This window comes from Rutidosis leptorrhynchoides, chromosome 4 (genome assembly GCF_046630445.1).
Source record: "Rutidosis leptorrhynchoides isolate AG116_Rl617_1_P2 chromosome 4, CSIRO_AGI_Rlap_v1, whole genome shotgun sequence".
Classification (NCBI taxonomy): domain Eukaryota; kingdom Viridiplantae; phylum Streptophyta; class Magnoliopsida; order Asterales; family Asteraceae; genus Rutidosis; species Rutidosis leptorrhynchoides.
In genome coordinates this window covers 540,439,114-540,459,945 of record NC_092336.1, presented here as the reverse complement: position 1 = coordinate 540,459,945, position 20,832 = coordinate 540,439,114, and the positions used below count along the sequence as shown (strand labels likewise).

General features: G+C 32.1%; 1 protein-coding gene across 2 annotated transcripts; it reads right to left on the bottom strand.

The window, feature by feature from the left end:
• Positions 1-11,870: 11,870 nt before the first annotated feature.
• LOC139839644 (probable hexosyltransferase MUCI70) lies at positions 11,871-17,513 on the bottom strand. 2 transcript variants are annotated; one of them, XM_071829765.1, is made up of 8 exons: positions 17,009-17,513; positions 16,359-16,484; positions 15,843-16,019; positions 15,663-15,731; positions 15,377-15,576; positions 14,467-14,882; positions 12,319-12,503; positions 11,871-12,235 (listed from the first exon to the last, which is right to left on the bottom strand). In XM_071829765.1, exons 1-8 carry the CDS (start codon positions 17,148-17,150, stop codon positions 11,871-11,873), a joined length of 1,680 nt encoding a protein of 559 aa, XP_071685866.1. In that variant the 5' UTR covers positions 17,151-17,513. The 2 variants fall into 2 exon arrangements, with proteins under 2 accessions (XP_071685866.1, XP_071685868.1); XM_071829767.1 differs by lacking the exon at positions 17,009-17,513 and adding an exon at positions 16,582-16,716.
• Positions 17,514-20,832: the final 3,319 nt, after the last annotated feature.

The window sequence follows — 20,832 nt, the reverse complement described above, 5'->3', positions numbered from 1 at the left end:
ATCAATACCTACAGGCCCCTCAGTGTCTTTATGAGTCTTCAAGCCCAAACTATCCCCTAATTCACCATCACACAAGACGATTGCAGGCTCACCATCACGAAAAACACATCCTACTCGATCAGTTTACAAGATTTCTCCCCCGAAACAGGTAGCACGAATTTAGACGGATTAGCTTCAACGTCGGCCTGAACGTCACTCCCCGGAGAAGAAACCTCTACGTGGATAGCTCCAACCTTATATCCGGAGCACCCCAATCCAACTTGATACGTCGATAAGTGGTTTTCGTTCTCATAGATCGGAGCAACCTAATCTTTAACCGGAGTCACTACAAGATCAGACTCAATCGGTTCCATCCCACCAATATTAATCTCAACATTATCTAACCCACTCAAAACCGATTCACCACACAAAAGTAGCAACGACTAGGTCATTTATGAAATTTAGTATGCATAAATAATTGCCATTGTCAATGTCATTATTATTTACTATTTACTATTATAAAAAGCAAATAATATTATTGATGAAGATATTCGAATACATGATATTTAGAGTAGGAATTTCTTCCTATGATAATGCATCATCAAAGTTTTAACGAAGCTATACCTATTTATTACGAGAAGTAACACGAATAGCAGCAGATTGCAGTAGCTAGCGCAAAAATTACAATCTCTCTACTTATTAAAAGAGGAGCAAAATAATGAAATAGTTTTTCATTTCAACTCTTAAAAATCTAATCCTAACCATTAGATTGAAATAAGTTAGCCTCATCTAACCATTCATTCAAAATCTAAAAATTTATTACTAATCATTTTTAGGCTTCATAATTCAATGTCTAATCTACCCTTAAAACAAAACAAATTTACAACATTTAAAATTTAAATACTATTCTTCCCACTAATTATGTTTAATTACCTTCAATTATTTATTTCTTCCTAAAAAATGGAACCTCCTACCAAATTAATATTTTAATTAATTATATAAAAATAAACAACGCACTCTTTATTTGACCTGCAATAATGAATTATTATAAAATTTATATTATTATTTTGTAAATTGAATGTTTTGATAATTTGTATGTTTTTATTTCACTTGGTATATTACATGTGTCCTTGAATATAAAATAAAAAATTTACACTAAATACGAATAATAAATAAGGGTACTGTTGTTTAACTATAAGAAATAAGAATACGAACAACATCATCATCCTCATTCCTCACCACTAATAATCTATGAACGAGCCTATTAATCAAACACATATTCCCATCTTTGATTTCCTAAATTTTTTCCTTATATGGATCAAATCAAATTATTCAGTTAATTTTCCCCAATAATAGGAAAGTGTTTGACCAAAAAAATATTATTAGGTTATTTTTCGGGTGCAAATCCCAAAATTTGATTTCGCTTCCATTCTTTTCTCAATCTATTCTTATCTTATTGAAATCGTTCAACACTACATTTAAGTTTAGATGTTTCTATTTCGATCTCAATTCCAATCTCTTCTGTAATTTTCTCGATTGATCGTTATTTCAAAAAATAACAGTTGCGTTTTTTTAGTAGAATTAGGGTTTCGAAATCAACACTCATGGGCTATAAAAGGAGATCATTTCTCATTCATTTCATCACTCTCATTCCAAACTACCAATTCATTCTTTTTATTTACTTTGTCAGTTAAACCAAATGGCTACAAACCAAGAATTCGTCCCTTTGAATATGTTGAACAACGAGTTGACTAATCCTTCAGTTCGAATCAAGGTGTTCTCGGTCTGGAACAGGAACTACTAGACCAATACGAATGTTTTGGCATCCATTGAGATGGTATTCATCGACACAATGTATTAATTTGTATATAATACTAATTACTAATAAGACTATGTTAATCACAGAGACAGTTGATAATAATGATCTATTTGTACACTACGTATTAGTTAGTAACTTTATGCGGTTAATACACAGGGTAACAAGATTGCTGATAGTGCTCCAAACGAACATATATTTAGTCGCAATATCATCCCAATATGTAAAGTTTTTAGTTATAATTATTCTATTTTTAAGTTGTAATCGTTTAAATAAATAAATGTGAAGACAAAGCACGAAGATTAAAGAATTGATGAAAAAGTGCCACTAAAGCCTGAAAAGTGCCACTAAAGCCATAGTGCACTCAAAAGTGCCACTAAAGCCATAGTGCACTCAAAAGTGCCACTAAAAGTGAGTTAAAGACTTGCGCGGATTTTGGGAGTTAAGGAAAATAATTTTTTGTGCAAATTACAAATTGCAAAACCCAAAGTACAAGATATTAAATAGTACGAAAGGGCGTTCGAAAATTCGGAACCGGGACCTGAGCCAACTATCAATGTCCACTCAACGGACCAAAAATTACAAGTCAACTATGCACAAGAATATAATATAATATTTAAATAATTATATAAATTATTTATATATTATATATATTATATTAAATAACGTCGACAAGCTAGAAAACAAGGCATGTGGGCTGGATACAGGTGGCCATTAGAGATGGCAATGGATCGGATATGGATCGGATGATGCCTTATCCACATCTATATCCATTTAGTTTTTGCTCATCCATATCCATATCCATATCCATTTAATTTCAGTTCATCCGTCCATATCCATATCTGATGGATTAAGCGGGTTAATGGATATCCGTTGGATATCACATGAAATGTTAATCCAATGACGATTTTATCAATTTAATATAGATTATAACAAATATAAATATTTAATCTTTATGTTTTTGATTTGTTACACATGTTTTAATTGTAATTTAATTGGGTAAAATACGTTATAATATAAGTAAATATACGTTTAAACTAATCTAAATATGCAAAATTGAATATTTTTAGCAACAATTTCATAATTTTGACTATTACAACCCTTATTATCGTTAAGAATTTAAGAATTTGTAGGTTATATGTATATGTATATCGATATGTATATGTATATTCATATATTTTAGTATATATATATGTATATATAGATGTATTTCGGGTGATAATGGATATATCCGTGGATGATAAATTGTCATCCATATCCGATCCACGAAATATTTAGAACATCCATATCCATATCCATATCCGTTAATCGTCCATTTACATCATCCATATCCATTATAAATGGATCGGATCGGGTGGATATCCATGGATGGAACATCCATTGCCATCCCTAGTGGCCATGCGATCGCATGGCCTGGAAGCCATTTTTCCATGCGATCGCATGGGCTGAAAATTCTGGCCACATCTATAAATACGAACGAATTCGACCAGAATAATTACACAATAATAATAATACTCCCTCTGTAATATATATATATATATATATTAGTTTAGTTTTATATTAGATTAGTTTGGGTTATGTAAAGGTTATTTTACGGGTTTTAAAGTCGAAGTTCTGTATGTGTAAAGCTACGCGATAAATACTCAATGTAAGTTATGTTCTCCTTTTTAAATTAATGTCTTGTAACTAAGTTATTATTATGTTTATTTAAATCGAAGTAATTATGATGTTGGGCTAAATATTAAAGATGGGGTAATTGGACTTTGTACCATAATTAGGGTTTGGACAAAAGAACGACACTTGTGGAAATTAGACTATGGGCTATTAATGGGCTTTATATTTGTTTAATTGAATGATAGTTCGTTAATTTAATATAAAGATTTACAATTGTACGTACCTATAAATAACCATATACACTCGATCGGACACGATGGGCGGGATATTTATAAGTACTAATAATCGTTCATTTATCCGGACACGGGAATGGATTAATAGTCAATGGACTTATTAAAACAGGGGTGAATTACATACAAGGAAAATTGGTGTAATTATAGTTTAAGTCCCCAATTAGTTGGAATATTTGACTTCGGATATAAGGATAATTTGACGAGGACACTCGCACTTTATATTTATGACTAATGGACTGTTATGGACAAAAACCAGATGGATATATCGAATAATCCAGGACAAAGGACAATTAACCCATGGTAATAAACTAAAATCAGCACGTCAAACATCATGATTACGGAAGTTTAAATAAGCATAATACTTTTATTTTATTTAATTTTCGCTACTTTAATTATCGTCATTTATATTTTGCATTAGGTTTTAATTGTGACTTAAAATATAAAATCGACAAACCGGTCATTAAACGGTAAACTCCCTTTTATATATTATTATATATAATTATATATATTTTGTACAAATATAATTGTTTAAAAATATAGTGTAAAATAAGTCGTCTCCCTGTGGAACGAACCGGACTTACTAAAAACTATACTACTCTACGATTAGGTACACTCCTATAGTGTTGTAGCAAAGTTTAGGTATATCCACTTTATAAATAAATAAATAACTTGTGTAAAAATGTATCGTATTTAATAGTATTTTGTAGTAAAAATATAACTATTTCGTATACACCTCTACGCACATCAATTGCTGCTACAATTCAGAAGAAGTTGATTGCAATTTTCCGTAGAACATTTGTTGAAGGTAAATTTTGGATCTGACCGGTTTTTGTGTTGTCCCCTACGAAGAACGGAACTATAGGATGGCAGTCAACGAGTGGAAGGTTGTTTTGTTGCGACAAACTATGATTCGCATGGCTGCACCTTTTTGTGATACCGGAAGATGGTTTTGTTCCTTTGTCACATGTTGATGTTAATGAATGGAACGTTAATGGGTTAACTGATTTTGTTAAGTATGATACATTCCATCTAACCATAGATTATATATACTTTTATTTTATTTATGATTTACACATTATTATCATTCAAAACTAAAGGGATTTCTTTATATTTTGTTTATAGATGTTCTTGGACAATTGATTGGAAACAATCCTATTGAAATCAAATGGGACAAAGGAAGTGCTAAGAAGTCAATTACGTTTTACCTTCGTGATTTAGCGTATGAATACTCAACGCTATTGAAATATTAATTATGTTCCTTTGATTAATTTAATAAATTATCATTTATCAAAAACAGAAATTTATACTATTTTAATGTTTAATGCAGTGGTACCCGTATTAAGTGTATGTTATGGTCAAATCTTGCTGAACAGCTTTATCAGTATGTTGAGGCACATAAAGACAATAGGTCTTTAATAATCTGCCTCATAAACAGCTGCAAGCTACATGATTTTAATGGTTAGCATACAATAGTATAAATAGTACACAAGCCGTGATTATGCCTTGAAATAATTTAAATTCTAACATATTTTTACATATTCAGTATGCACAACAAGTCCGCATGTTAGTAACCAACTTTATGGATGCCGGCTCTTTATTGATGAAGACATAAGGATCATCAATGCTTTCAAAACTGCGTATGTCATATTCTCTTGATACATTACTCATGCTTAAACTACAAAAGCAAATCCATATATTTTATGGTAAAAAAAATACTAATGTCGTCATATTATGCAGGAGTTGAAGTTATAGACATAATAATAATAATAATAATAATAATGCTTACATATCACTAAATTTTTAGCAAATATAACACAAATAGTTCATAAAGTAATAAATGATATATAAAAAAAAAAACCCTCATGATTCAATCATTACCAATTCGCAATGTTTGATCTTTCATTAATTATGATTCAAATAAAGCCTTGAAGCCAACTTAACATCTAAAGTTCTACCCCCGGTCAATAAGGATGATTTGGTGTTGTCAACCAATGAGACCTTCAAAGCCAAGAAATTTCGTGAGCTGCCTAAAGTGATCATGGCAGATGTTCATCTAATTCAAAAGGTGAAAATTTGGTAACTTAAATATTCTTTTTTATGCTTAACACATATTAATTTATAATATGAGTTGCTCAAAGGTAAGTGTTGATGTTCATTCCGTTTTCAAAACAATTTCCATTAGGTTAAAAGCTTTGTCATACGGGGTAAAGTTGACAACATTTGTGATGGTGATGGTTGGTTTGGATTTCATTGTCAACAATGCAAGAAGAAGGTGCAACCAATATATTGTTTGAATCAAGAAAATCCTGATTACTTCTGCACCACATGTGATAAAGAAGTTTTTTATGTCACCCCTAAGTATGTATAATTTTACATGCACCATTTCTTAAAATTACTTACTTAGAAGGTTATAATCATTAACCTTTTTGGTTCAGAACGCATGAATATAAGCGTGGTGGACAAAACTGGCAAATTGAAGATTACTTTGTTTGAGACACAATTGGCAACAATGGTAAACAAGAGTGTAATTTATCTGTTTAGAAGATAATTTATCTTATTCTTTTTCGGGGAAATGCTTTGTTGATAAAGGAGACTTTTTAGCAATGAACAATTTCTCAAATTAAATGTCTGAAAATCTTGGGAAAATATCCGTTTTTAGCAGCTTTTGTGATCCTATGGCATTAAAATTTCATAATTTTTAATAATACTTGGTGTTGGATTATTGCTGTGAATTTAATTAAATTAATCTTCTTTTAAAGGCTGGTGAATTACATATTTCAACACTTGAAAAATTACAACCTATACTCACTATAAGGCAAAGAGCTTTGGCATGGATTGCACTTCACAATTACCAAAAAAGATTAATTTCATTTAATCACCAATGACAAGCAATACCTATATAACATTTTTAATATTCATTTATATGGTATCAAGAACTAGAATAAAAGTGTATGGAAAACGAATGTTATTCTTGATTATAGTATTATTATAAGGCTTATTTTCGGCCCATCACTTAGCTTTCCAATTACTATATGAATCGATCATTTCATAATCGCCCATAGATCGAATTCTCATTCAATTATTTATTTTTAACTTAACCCACGAAGCAGCGGCGGAACTTGAACTCGGATACAGGTGGGGCGGGTGTAAATTTTTTTTAAATCTTTCATATTCAGCAGGGACGAACACTAAAAAAAACCTTATTTTTTAGTAATTTTTTTTGTTTTAGTGTAAAAATTTTTATTCTGTAAAATTCAGGGTGGACGGATACCCACCTTGGGTTACTCTATGTTCCGCCTCTGCCGCGAAGTCGCGAACTAGTATTTATTTATATTATATTTATATTTATATTTATATTTTAAAAAGAGGTTATTACGGTTGGAGTGGACAATCAAAATAAAGTCATATTCACAATCAGTTAATTCTGATAGTTCAAAGTCCATTCTTTGACAAATAGCTACGGACACGCAATTTTTAACATTTATACGAGAAAATGAGATACTGTATTGACTATTGATATTGAAAACGATATTATATTAATTAATGTTAATTGTAGAGAAAATTGATTTACGAAGAAAATATGGCACAGTGACTACAACGAACTCTTATTGATAGGACCAATTTCTAGTGGTTCCACTTTGACTTATCTCCCTCTTTCTTGAGATTTTGATTTGATAATTTCGTCATTTTAGACCATTAAAACTTAAAAGTATGTATCAGTCTTAATACTTTCGTTTTAAGTGATTTATTTGATACAAAGTATTTGATATATGTTAGATTTATATTTATTCCAAATTATTATGTCCTATCTATTCATACATCATAATGTACATTATTATTGACATAATACATCTTATGCTATAAGACTTTTAAGTCAAGTCTTATTAATTAACCTCTTAATGTAATTTAAGTTATTACTAGACTTATATTTAATGTAATAGTATTACTTATCACAAATAAGTCTTATTTATGATCGTATAAAGTGCTCTTAATATGTCGTGATAAGGGACTATTGAGATGTCAATTCTTAATACACTGAAGTTGATCCTAACCTTGACATCTCCTATAAATAGAGACTTATGTTTACCTCATTAGATAACAATCACAGCAACACATAACAATTATTATAATAATTCCATTACTAATGGAGATCAATCAAATAGAAGATCAACATACTAACTTGTTCTTATTTTTATGACATCTTCATCTCCTAACTTTTATGTTTGTGTTAGTATTTATATTATGAATTACATGATAATTAGTTTTCAAAAATATATACTTACTAAATGATAGTAACTAGCAGATGACCAACCGTACACTGTCACGGACACTTGTAATAACGAATTGTTAGTGTGTGTTTATTATGAGAAAGGAGAAAAATATTTTAGGTTTAAATTGAAAACTTAAAATGAAAGGGGGAGAAGTGTAATTAAAAATCTAAGATAAGAAATATAAATAAAAAAATTAAGGGGATTAAAATTAAAATGATTCAGAGAAAACACACAAAAAAAGGTTGGCAAGGTTTGAACATGCACCAGATATGACGATTACTAATAACTAACCACTCAGCTACACTTGCGTTTATATTTATATGTAACAATCACTAGCGATTGTACCCTTATGGATGTGGGAACCAATTACCTCACTATTCCGATTTTTTATATATATAGTTCACTCTTCAAATTCTATATCACACTACTAAATTTAATTATAAGACTTGGTATACTTTTAAATTTTATAATTATTCCAAAATAAAGCTTTGAATTTTTCTTGCACCTCATTATATTTTATCCTAAATTCGTCACTAGTAATATTATATATTAGATAACTTAAATCGCGTGTTCTTTTTACAAAGGGAAAATAACCATTTTACCCATACTCAATAGTAAATTTTTAGAATTGCCAATTGTATATATACTCCCTCCGTCCTAAAATAGATGTCCTGTTGGACTTTTCAAAGTCAATTTATTAAGTTTTGACTTTAAGTATTTGTTAGTTTTCGCTATAAGTTATCTGATGAAGTTTATATGAATAGATTGATTTTCGAATGTGTTTTCATTTAGTATAACTTTCATTCGATATTATATAACACAAAGAAAGATATTTAAAGTCAAAGTTGAAGAAAAAATAATCAAAGTCAAAACAAGACAATTATTTTGGGACGGAGGAAGTATTATATATTATATATTAATATTAATTGTTTTACACAAAATCAACATAAATTTCAGGGTGCTATTTCTTTAGGACAATTCTTTTTCTTTTTCTTCTTTTTCTATTTTCTTGCTTCTTTCTTTATGTTATGAGGATTCTTTTCTTCTTTTTCAATTTCTTTTTCCATCCACTATTTATTCTTTCCGTTTTACTAAATTGTTAAACTTAACTAAATTATATAATAAAAATTATACTATACAATAAAGGGCCAACCATCGTGTGTGTTGTATAAAAGTTCATTTTTAAGATGAATATACTTTTTTTACTTTGTCTTATTACGTATTTTTAAAGTGACTTTCAATAGTGAAAATGACGTTTTATTTTTTCTTTACAGCGATTGGGATCACTCGAGGGGGACTTTAACCACCTGTTGCGATCATCTCCCGTTTTGACTATGCCGATGCAGCGATAAACCCCGCCTCCATCGCTGCACGGGAGGAAACTTTGAAACCGATCCAAGGGCACGGCCAAGTAAAACCTCCTTCCCTTTACCCCCCAAACGATATGAGAAAGGTGTCATGGGTGGATAATTTAATATGTAGCCAACGGGGGTCGAACTCTTGACCTCCCCTAAAAAATGCAGGTCACCAACCGCTGAACCACATCACAATTTCTCTTTACATTTTTGTTTTTTCCTAGCAACGCGGTCATTTCAAAACTAGTTACAACTAAAAAGACATAATGTAAAAAATTTTGGTAGTACCTCCCTCATATAACCTATTACAAAAATAATTTAAAACTAATCGAAGATTCAGCCAAGTTGTAAAGGAAATATATATTTAAAAAGAAGTGACAAACCTATACGACTATGCATAAACAATGTTATAAAAATATAGTCCAATAAGTGCATAACAACGTTCAAAAATCCAATCCGATAAGTTGGATATACGTAATTGTTTTTATTGAGAATAAGGATAAAAGAAAATTAATTTTAGACAAAATTACACGAATGGTCCATGTATGTACATTGTACCATACTAGTCAAAAAAGATTTATTTTTTATGCGGATAATCCTTGTAGTTTACACGCATTACACGAATAATCCAAATCACTAACGTCATTAACGTTTTGTTAAATTTCGCATATGTGATGCACATGAGGGTATTTTCGGTATTTGTTTCTTTCTTTGTTACTCCGTATTTAATTAAGGACGGATTATATTTCCACCAGCATTTCATGTTTATTTTATCCAAAAATATCCCTCAACATATTCTTACAAGAAATTGGTGTAATCTTTTAGGCTCCATAAATGCTCGCTAGGTAGTCATTATCTAATATAATTGTGGTCGTTCAAAAAAAAAAAAAATATATGTAATACATTAAGGGTATTTTAGAATTTAGATGGATCTTTCAAAAGTGATGATGTAAATATCAATTCCCATAATTAAGTTTTCTCAAAAAAAAAAAAAAAAAAAAAAAAATTTGCTTAACAAAATTATCTGAAACCATAATTTGAAACGAATACAAAAAATCATAACATTCGTATCTCCAAAATAATACTTGATAATTATAATTATATTTCGTAGCAAACACTCATATTACGAAGTGAGTTATGATATATTTTACTTTAATTTTCAATAAATCCACTAAAATAGTGCATAGTGCATCCTTCGATTGTATGGTACAAACTGTTAATGCATAGACATGAATGAGTTTATCATAATTTGAAGTGAAAATATTATCACCCTTACGGAGCAGTTGAATAATATAATAAAGATTATAGCAAAGACTACATGCTTTCCGACGACGATTGCTTAGATCCACCTCCGACAAATCCGCCACTACCGCCATCTCTTAGATCCACCGCCACTATCGACAGATCGATCAATGGTGAAAATACATTTCTCCTTTTGAGGCGTTTTGGGTCTTTCATTTCAGATCGATCTATTTAGCAAGTGTGTGAATCTTTTTTAAATAGTGATTCTCTTAAGCTATATTACAACTTGATTAATCAAGTTGTGATTGTTGTGAGAATGATAAAATACCAAGATTAAATAATTTAAAAAATTGAAACAATTTTCCCTTACATTTTTTCTTCACACAAATCATAACCTATAACCTATCAAGTTATCTTATAACTTGAGAGGATCCTAATGCTTCATTTCTCACGTCTCTGTTCAAAAATCAATTTCTACAAAAACCTAAGCGGTCTCGATGGTATATCTCAACAAACGATTAGGTGTTCGAACAGAGACGAATAAAATTGAAATGGATTTGAGTGTTTCATGTCTAAAAAGGATAAACAGATGCATAAGAATTATCGGACCAAATATGTTTGGTTATTTCAGGTTTGGTTTTGATCCGGTTCGGTTCTCAAATATATTCAATTCTAGTTGAGATATAGTCTTATACTCTTATACAAAAACATATAGAATAAAACTCACAAAAGTAAATACTACGGAGTATGATTCTTGAAGTTCTCTGTAAAATAGTTGAACATTTCACTAATTCTTAATTTGCAAAATAAAACTGTATACAAGTACAAGTTGTAACACCAATATAAACTGCCGGAATGAGTCGTTTTGGTCGTTTGATGACGTTATTGATGTTAAAATTGTCACTAGTGCTTTAAGATGTTGACTCGCATTACAAAATCATAACCTCATTCATATTCTTTGAGATTCATTACGAATCATATCCAGTTAGACACTAGACACCCAATATGAAAATTAAAAAAATAATTAGGTTCATGATCATTGTCCTAATTTTGGAATTATATATCTTTAAATATTGCAACATTCAAATCGGTCTATGTTTCATATCAAAACCTACCCTAGTAAAGATTAAATTCTCATGTCATAATCTTATCCTCTTCTTAATCACCCTGTTTAACGAAGCTATAAACACTAAAATATTCACAATCAACTAGACTATTACCTAACAACGTGTAATGTAACTGAATTCTATTGATTAACAATAAATAAAATAATTCCTCAAATAATGTATTATAATTAAAATCATCCAGCTTTGGATGTTCTTGCTACGGGTGGAAGTACAACTGAATTAAGATCAGCAGGATAGGGTGACCAAAGCCCTAATCCTCCTCTGCTTTCTTTTAAACCACTGTTGTTGCCTTTAAACTCTTTCACCCACTCGATATCAGATGAATGTTCACGAGTATGTGGGTGCAGTATAAATATTGAATTATATTCACAATTCGGGAACATGAAAAACTTGAATTGGCCCTTTAGTCTGTAGACAACGAACCCAAAGCTCAATTGATCTCTTGGTGTAAATAGATTTACTTCGTTGAACCACAAACAGCTAAATAAGTTATTTAGTGCCGTATGTTCACGTATGATTATAGCCCCTTCTGGTACATCTGTTTACAAAAAAAAAATATCATCAGGAATCAAAATAACGTGAAAAGAGATGTTAAAAAGATAATAATATTTAATATATTACCACTTATAGTTTGCTTTAATGGGCTCCAAGGTTCCAATCCCTCATAGCGATAAATTTTCATGTGGCGATCAATTAAAGGCCGAGCATATTTCTTCCTTCGCTTGTTAGAATCAGCCTCCTCATAAATATTCTTATGATGCTTGTGTTGAGCTATGGCAAATGTATGCTTCCCACGCCACAGATATCTGCGCAAATTATATAAAGTAAAAATTATCCCTAATCAACAATAAGAAATTTATGTGTTACATTTTAAGATAAAACGTGATGAGTTCATCAAATATGAAAAATTAAGAAACCACCATAAGAGACAAGCTAACATTGGTTAGCAATTAGCCAATTATCATACTTGAACCCGATCATATCACACACAGAGTATTCAATAAATTAAACCTCCGAAATCCCTTTAATGCAATGATTAAATTATAACTGGACACTAACTATCTTCATAAATTACTGAAACTTTTGGATAGAAAGTATGTTAAGCCAACCTAACCAGACCTTAACCATACCAAAAGATTAACATTTTGACCAGGTTAAATGCCCTAAATGTATCGATGAAGTATGGTAATGTTAGTGTGCCAAGATCAATGACCTCAATATTAACTCCAACAATGGGGAAACCATGAACTATAACTTGTAACTTGGAAAATTATAGGGTACTGTGAAAAATGCAGCTATTAACAGTAAATAAGAGCTTGTAAACACGTATTTCTGTATTCTTAGCAATATGTTTCCATGGTTCGCTAGTTTAATCCAAAGATGGATTTGATGGCATGCCAATTGATCTATGAACTAACAATGTTTCAACTATACCTGGCAAAATCGTCAGGTTGGGTCGGTTTGGGTAACGGGTCAAAACAGTTTTGGGTTGAAATGGGTCATGGGTCAGACAGGTAAAAATTTTAAACGGGTCCAAACGGGTCAGGTTGGGTCGGTTTGGGTAAGAGGTCGAAATGGGTAATGGTTCAAATGAGTTAAATAGGTCCAAACAGGTCATACATAAGATTTGATTTTTTACATTTATTATATTGTTTTAGTTATTATTATTATTTATTATTAATATTTATTATATATATAAAAAATATTAATATACATAATAATTGATATAACCATTGATGCTTTCATAAATGATTGACAGATGAATCTTGCTATGCTCGACCCATTTGACCCGTTAGACCTGTCATTTATTGAACATTAGGATTTGATACCCATTTGACCCATTCTTTTATAGTTTGTATAAAACACAATAGGTTGAAGAAAAACTCATTGGCCCTTTTTTTTTGAAGTTTTGATTTACATTGCCATGCCTAATTTTTTTCAAGACCCAATTGACCCGAAAGCTTGACCCATTTGACCCAAATTTGAGAGTATGAGTCTCAATTGGTAGGTATAGTTTCAACACAATTGTTCCAAATTCTACCTGTTTATGTCACAGATATGAGGTGGCTAAATGGGCATGTAAGCAGGTTATGTAACAGAATGACAAACATATATTTGGAACACCATCAAATTTGGTAGGGTGAGTTCGCCCCAAAAAATTGTTTGTACTGTATGCTTTAATCTTTTGTAGATACTTAATTATCAAATGTAATTGCAAATACTAGATGATTTCAGCAATAATCTAATTTTTTGGATGAAATGATTTCGGAGATTTTAAGCAATATTATTACCCTTGTGGCAACTTTGGACCCATTTGGCATATCAACAGTTCCCCTTATGGCAAAATTTGTTGGTTTAATTCGTTTGACATGAATCATCGCCCAAACTCATCCATTCAGAACTCAATGGTCAAAATTCCCACCTATATAAAAGAGGAACATGATATACCAAAAACATCGATAAAGGGAACATAAAAAGATATTGCACATCAAAAAAAGATCACATGTTATAATTTGTCTGAAAAAACGGAAACTTCAATCGGCTAAGCATGAGCCATTTCAAGCACCTAAGCGGAACATAAGATAAAAAAATGCAACCCTTTTCTTGTACAAAATAGAACATGTAACTTTTTTATTCTACAAAATATATACGCAACCCTCTTATCATGTTCCCTTTTTATGAAATTTGCCCTATATTAACAGATAAGACAGATGCAAAAAATAACAACCACACAAGGAATAATTGATAAAAAAAAAAAAAAAACTGTACCTCTCCAACATAAGCAACGGGTCAACAATTAGTTCCATTTTCCCATCGATCCAAATACTGTAAATAGCTTGAGGAAAGAGCCTATGAGTCAATATCTTAGGAACCTTCCCGTTTCGTCTAGGCTCGTCATACGGTGGATGCTTAAGCAGAATAATACGCCATATTCCTACCCATTCTCCCCCGTTATTATCTTCTCGCACCGTAACATTTTGTTTGATAAAATCTAACGATATTTCATCCACCACCATAAGAAAACAAAACAACTTCTTCGATCGTGGACTTACATTTGATGGTTGATGAGGTGTATCATACTTATCGAAGATTCCAGAAGCAACCACAAATTTACATTTCTTGACATATTCAATGTCTTTGAGAGACATATCTGCACCACCATCTCGCATAAACCCACAATGCACCTGATTAGAAAACAATAAACTTCACCCTTTGTGCATTGAATCAGATTAAGGGTGTGCGTTTGATAAATCTGAATGATTAAGCATTAAATGGTTCATAATCTGAATGATTCAAATTCAAAGGTTTTGAATAACAACACCCTGTTAGATAATCACTTTGAATGAACAGTGCGAATGATGTAAAATTACCTTATTAGCCTTTTACATGAATAAAAAGACAATATAGTTGTTTAGCAATCGTTCTTAATTTAAATTGAAGATAATATTACATACAATTTAAGGTGTTTAATGGTGAAGAGAGTATTTCAACTCTCAATGGTTCAGCACCGAACGTTGAACCATTAGATACCATATGTCATTCAGAGGTCAAAAACAATCACGCTAAATGCTGAATGGTTCAGTATTCAGCGCTGAACCATTCAATTAAGAGGTAATCAAACGCACCCTAAGAAGAAAACAAAGAGGAATCGAGTTTCATAGTTCAAAAACCGGTTTACCTTCATGCTCGATTTTAGCTTAAAACTATCGTCTCTTTGTTTCCATCTTTGATGCCCACCGAATAGTGGAAAAGAATCTGAACCGTTTGTATTTGCATCATCCACCTCAAAGTAGGATAGACTTTGCACAAACTGTGAAGGAGAACTTTTATCCGGAATCACTACTTTCTCCGGGTCCCTGGCTAAGGGAATAGAACAGCCTAATACATATATTACAGAAAAGTATTATCAAGCTCTCTTTAATGATTAATAGTTTCTGAAATAAGGTAATACGTAACAGCCTTACGATGCGGAGGTGTTACTAGCCCCATTGTGAGTAGCACATGATATATTGTGCTGTCTTTATTACAGGTAGCTGCATATAGCCGAAAAAACATAACACATCAATTATACAGTATTAAAGTTATCTAGCGTAAGATGTAAAACATTAAAAGGAAAAAAAATAGCATACATACATGTGAAGTACCTGAGAGGAAAACAAGTGAAGATTGGCAACTCCATATATGAAACAATAGTACAACTAGAATGAGCAGCATCCACATAATACCACCCACTAGTAGCAAACGAACAATTCCCCTTTTCCCGATTATTTTAATTGGGTAATCTGAGGATGAATTGCCTCCATCGAAAAAACCATCTCCACCTATATGTATATCAAAACAGCAACAACATTCATACCAATGTCTTTTAATCTACGCGTGCTTATAGCAACGATATTTGAAATAAAATCACAATCTAAAATAATCTGATTCCAAATGGCATTACATAGTACTACCATAAAAAAACCACAATCCTTTGTTACACTACTACAGTCTATAATTGACAAAGGGGGTAAAGCAATTGCATTATTATTATTATTATTAGTACAGTCTATAATTAATCACACAATTTTATTTTGAAATTATACAGTACCAGCCAATATGATTCCTAACTTGATTGCAACACGTTACTGAGTTCATATGAAATAATTATTACAGGTTACCTTTATTATCGAAGTTATCATTTAAACTGTCAGGTCTACGGCTTGCTCGTAAGGAAACGAAATGGTGAACGTCGATATCCATACTTACAGCTCTATTATATTTAACATCAAAGTAAATTGAACCATCTACAGAAAATTTAGGGAAATACATTAGATGCAGATTACAGATATATAAACAGGTAACTTAATTGAACTATAATTATGAAATTGGTAGCAATATTACCCAAAACTGGTAAGAAATTGACGTTTGCAGTGGTTTATCGGGAATGCAACCGACGGTAAAATTAACGAGGTTTGAATCAATATTAAAATATCTAAAGCAAGGGGTAGAAAAAATTACGCCGGTTGATACCTGAGCGTTGATACCTGAGTATTTATTGAATAACGTTACTTCACACTGACAGCCGTTTACTCTAACAATAATAAGGGGTAGAACTGGATATTATTAATAGTATGGGGACTATTTATACAAATGTAGCATCACATTCCATTCTACCCCTAATTACATCTGATTATCGACGGGCATGTTTGCTTTTGGCTTTATGGACTTAATTGACTGAAGGCATTATTCGGTCACCACATTTACTGTTTACTTATAGCTTTATGATTAATTTTTGCTTAACAAATGGATGTATGGCTCATTGGCTCACCCCAAAAACCTAAGTACTCCCCATATAGCTCTCCATATTCGATCACTACCCTCATATCTATCTTTTGTTCATCATCTCTCTCAAAAAGGCAAAAATACCGATACCTAAACTGAAAGAAACAAAAAAGTCGATTCTCCGGCATCCCAGCTCCGACACTTCTACTCCGACGCCCCTTCTCTCCGGCCCCCCTGCTCCGGCCCTCTTCTCTCCGGCCCCCTGCTCCAGCAAATGGTAACCCAAATCGCCATCTTCCTTCGATTTTGGTGGAAACAAGCTAGAAAAATTGTATGATATAGTTATCGTTTTACATCCCGTAAACAATTTCTTTTGTTTCGTGTTGTGTAATATACTAGAAAAGATGTATGGATATGGCCATCGATTGTTTGATTTGTTATTATATTATTTTTGCTTATTGATTTTATTTTGAAAATACTAGAACATGTATTGGTTTTTGATAAGATATTGGATACTGGATTGGGATTAGATATATGATATTGGATTTTGCACCGATATTTAGATATCGGAATTTTTTTTTTTTTTTTTTGACGATACGTTGAGATTTGGTTGAGATATGAGTTTGGGGCATTGAGGGTAAAGTAGTCAATTGTTATCATTAAGACATCTCAATTGATCAAAAAACTAGTCCGGACCTGCCCGCTCGTTGCGGCGGGGGCTTTCAGCCTGCGTATTCAGATTTAACGTAGCGTTGTGTATTTACAGAGGGAAACACGACTCATGTGTTAAGCGCCGTTTTAGATGTCGTTGTGTTAAGCGTTTTTTAAAAAGTATCCGTTTCGAACGTAGTTAGTTTTGTTTTGTTCAATAAATTTTTCCGAGTGTAAAGGTGTTGTCGGAAAATTTAACTCGCGGCGAACAGAAAGAAATGTATTGGAGATAGCCCGAGGTGTTTAGCGTTTTTTGAGTAGTGGTCGTTTCACGTATAGTTAGTCCCGTTGGGTACGTAAGATTTTTTCGAGTTGAACGGTGGTCTCGAAAAAATTTAACTCGCACCGAGCGAAAAGATATGGCCCGTTATAAATTCGGGTGGAATTAGTTTTCTTTATTTTAATAAAATTATATATTTACACTTTTTACCCCTGTAAAAGTGTAAACTTGAGGGGACGTTGTGTAAATATTGCCGAAGTTGAGGGACCGTTTGTAATGTGAACGCAAACTCAAAACGACAATCCGGTATAGCTGAAACGATGGAAATCACCACCACTTTTAGCATATAAAGTATTAATTAATAATATTAATTAATGTTAATATTAATATTAATATTAATATTAATATTAATATTAATAAGCAACAATATTATTTTATAACTTAACTCATATATCCTTCTGATGTGTAAAATCGCGTCTATAATTTATATAAGGAAAATATCAGTTAAGAGATTACTACACACTAACGGGCAGTGTACCCGATCGTGCAATAATATATAAGTTGGTAAATCCGAAATCGTTCCAAGGACAGTTTACGCGCGAGAATTAAAATTGCAACTAATGAAAATAAACTAAGTTAATCTATTAAAATTGAAAGTACGAAATAATGGTTTTTGTGGCTATTTAACGATGAGCCAAATCAAGATTTAATCGAAAGTAAAGACAATATTTTTGGATTTTAGATTTATAAAAATTAAAACAAGAAAGCAATTAAGATAGTTTTGATATCAAATGGAATGCAAATGCTCATCTAGATCTTTTACCCTCGGAATTGGATGTTTTTATACTTTAGCCCGATTTAAGACTTAATACATGCAAATTACTCAGTCGACCCGTCAAGAGTTCTCTTTAGCAAGTACTCAAACTAGAATTACTAGATGTAGGGTTCCCTGACACCTAAGACCTTTTCGTTTGTGACTAATTAATTAACTAGATCAAAGACTTGAATAACAATTGTCTTTGTGTTCGCTCTACACAATTCACCCCTATATTGTCTAACCGTTTAAACTTAATTTACCCCCTTGGTCCGATTTAGCAAACAATCAATTAAGACAAATCAATTGTAAACTAGTGTATTAAATCAACAAGAGTTCTCTTTATCAAACAAATACACTAATCAATCAAGTTTATAAAGTTAAACATCAATAAGAATCGATCTTTTATTCAAACTATTGATATAAACATGCATGAGTTCATAAACCACAAATCATAACATCCAAAACCTCGATTATTAATCTAGACAAGCATTAAAAGTTTAGCCAACAATCATGGCTGAAAACAAAATCATAAATAAACAATTAAGAAAATTCATTATGTTGATAAGAATTAAATCTAATTAAAATAGTGATCTTGAATGATGACGTTTCCGGAATGATTGGATTGATTGGATGATGTTGGGGTTCCTCAAAAATCACCTAAAATCGCCTTAAAACTGCTGCAATTCGTCCAGGAAAAAGTGTGTAAAAGTTCGGGTTTAATTTCCCTATTTATAGTCCAAAATCCGTCACCAGGATCGACCCGCGCCGCGGGCTAAAAAGCCGTGCCGTGGCTTAACTCTAGCCACAACTCCAAATTATATCAAAACTGTCGACCTTCAAATTTAGTTATAACCCGCGCCGCAGGCTTCCAAGTCGCGCCGCGACTCACCTCTTGAGCTGAATTCTTCTTTAAACTTTGAGAAATACGTCCAAAACCAACTTTACGCGTCATATTAAGGCACCGATGATAGAATAACATAAAATATACCTCAAAATGATCTAAAAATCGTACATCTGATCTTCTCGGCTCTCGAAACCCAAATCTATCAAATGTCTTCCAAAATAGCTCCAATTCGTATCCAATGGACCAAAATGCGATCGATATTGCGCGAATAAACATATGCAAATTAAGCAATATCAAACCACCCCACACTAGAGTTTTGCTTGTCCTCAAGTAACGTAACTCGAAACAAAATGATATTGTCTTCGAAACAAGTGTAGAAACAACGAACCAAAAATGAAATATCAACTAGCGTGGGTACAAATATGGAGTAAATACTAACCATGGCTCCACCTTGCATTCCGCAAACAACTTCACACATTCCTCAAGCAAATAAATGAACAAGTAACCAAATGATCTTCTTAACAATGAACGAGCCAATATAACTTGAACATTGAAGAAAAAAGTAACATCTCGAACAATATATATCATATCTTGAAGAAAAAGAATCTCAAACCTTGTAATATAGTCTTCAAAATAAACTAGGAAGCAAGTGGAGCCATGAGCTTAGAAGATGAAACAAACGAACCATACGGGCTACCCCGCGATTTGTCAAGCCAATGCCTCCCACAGTACCTAACATCGTGAGATGTCGGTAAGAAAATAATGTGCTTAGAAGGATACACATTACGTCCAGAGATCATCGATAATCATGAGGTGATCATCTAATCCGTTAAGTCAATCATAAAGATTGAGGTTCATCAGTCTTAAAAGCTGATTAATCTTTAATTAGATCATCTTTTCGGGGATCTGATAAATCACTGACATTTTGTGTATGCATGGTACCCCCGTTTTACGAGACAGATCTCTCTCATTGAGATAAGTCTTACCACTAGCTCCTTGTTTGATGCTGAGGCCTAGTGGATTTTCAGTCAATTTTAGCAATGGCTTTTCAAGATTTTTCGTCACCCTACAACTGGTCTGGACTACAACTTCTGAAACAAATCAGCAAGTGTGTCGTTCGGGAGACTTGACTCCCTTTAGAATGGAATGGATGCATCCTGTGTGGTCATATTAGATGGTCGGGTGCAACATTGTCCTTGTTAGGAGAAACGATGAGGATCGCCCTAATAAATTTTTCGATCTAGTGCATGGCCCGGTTTTGACCATGCGATCCAATCA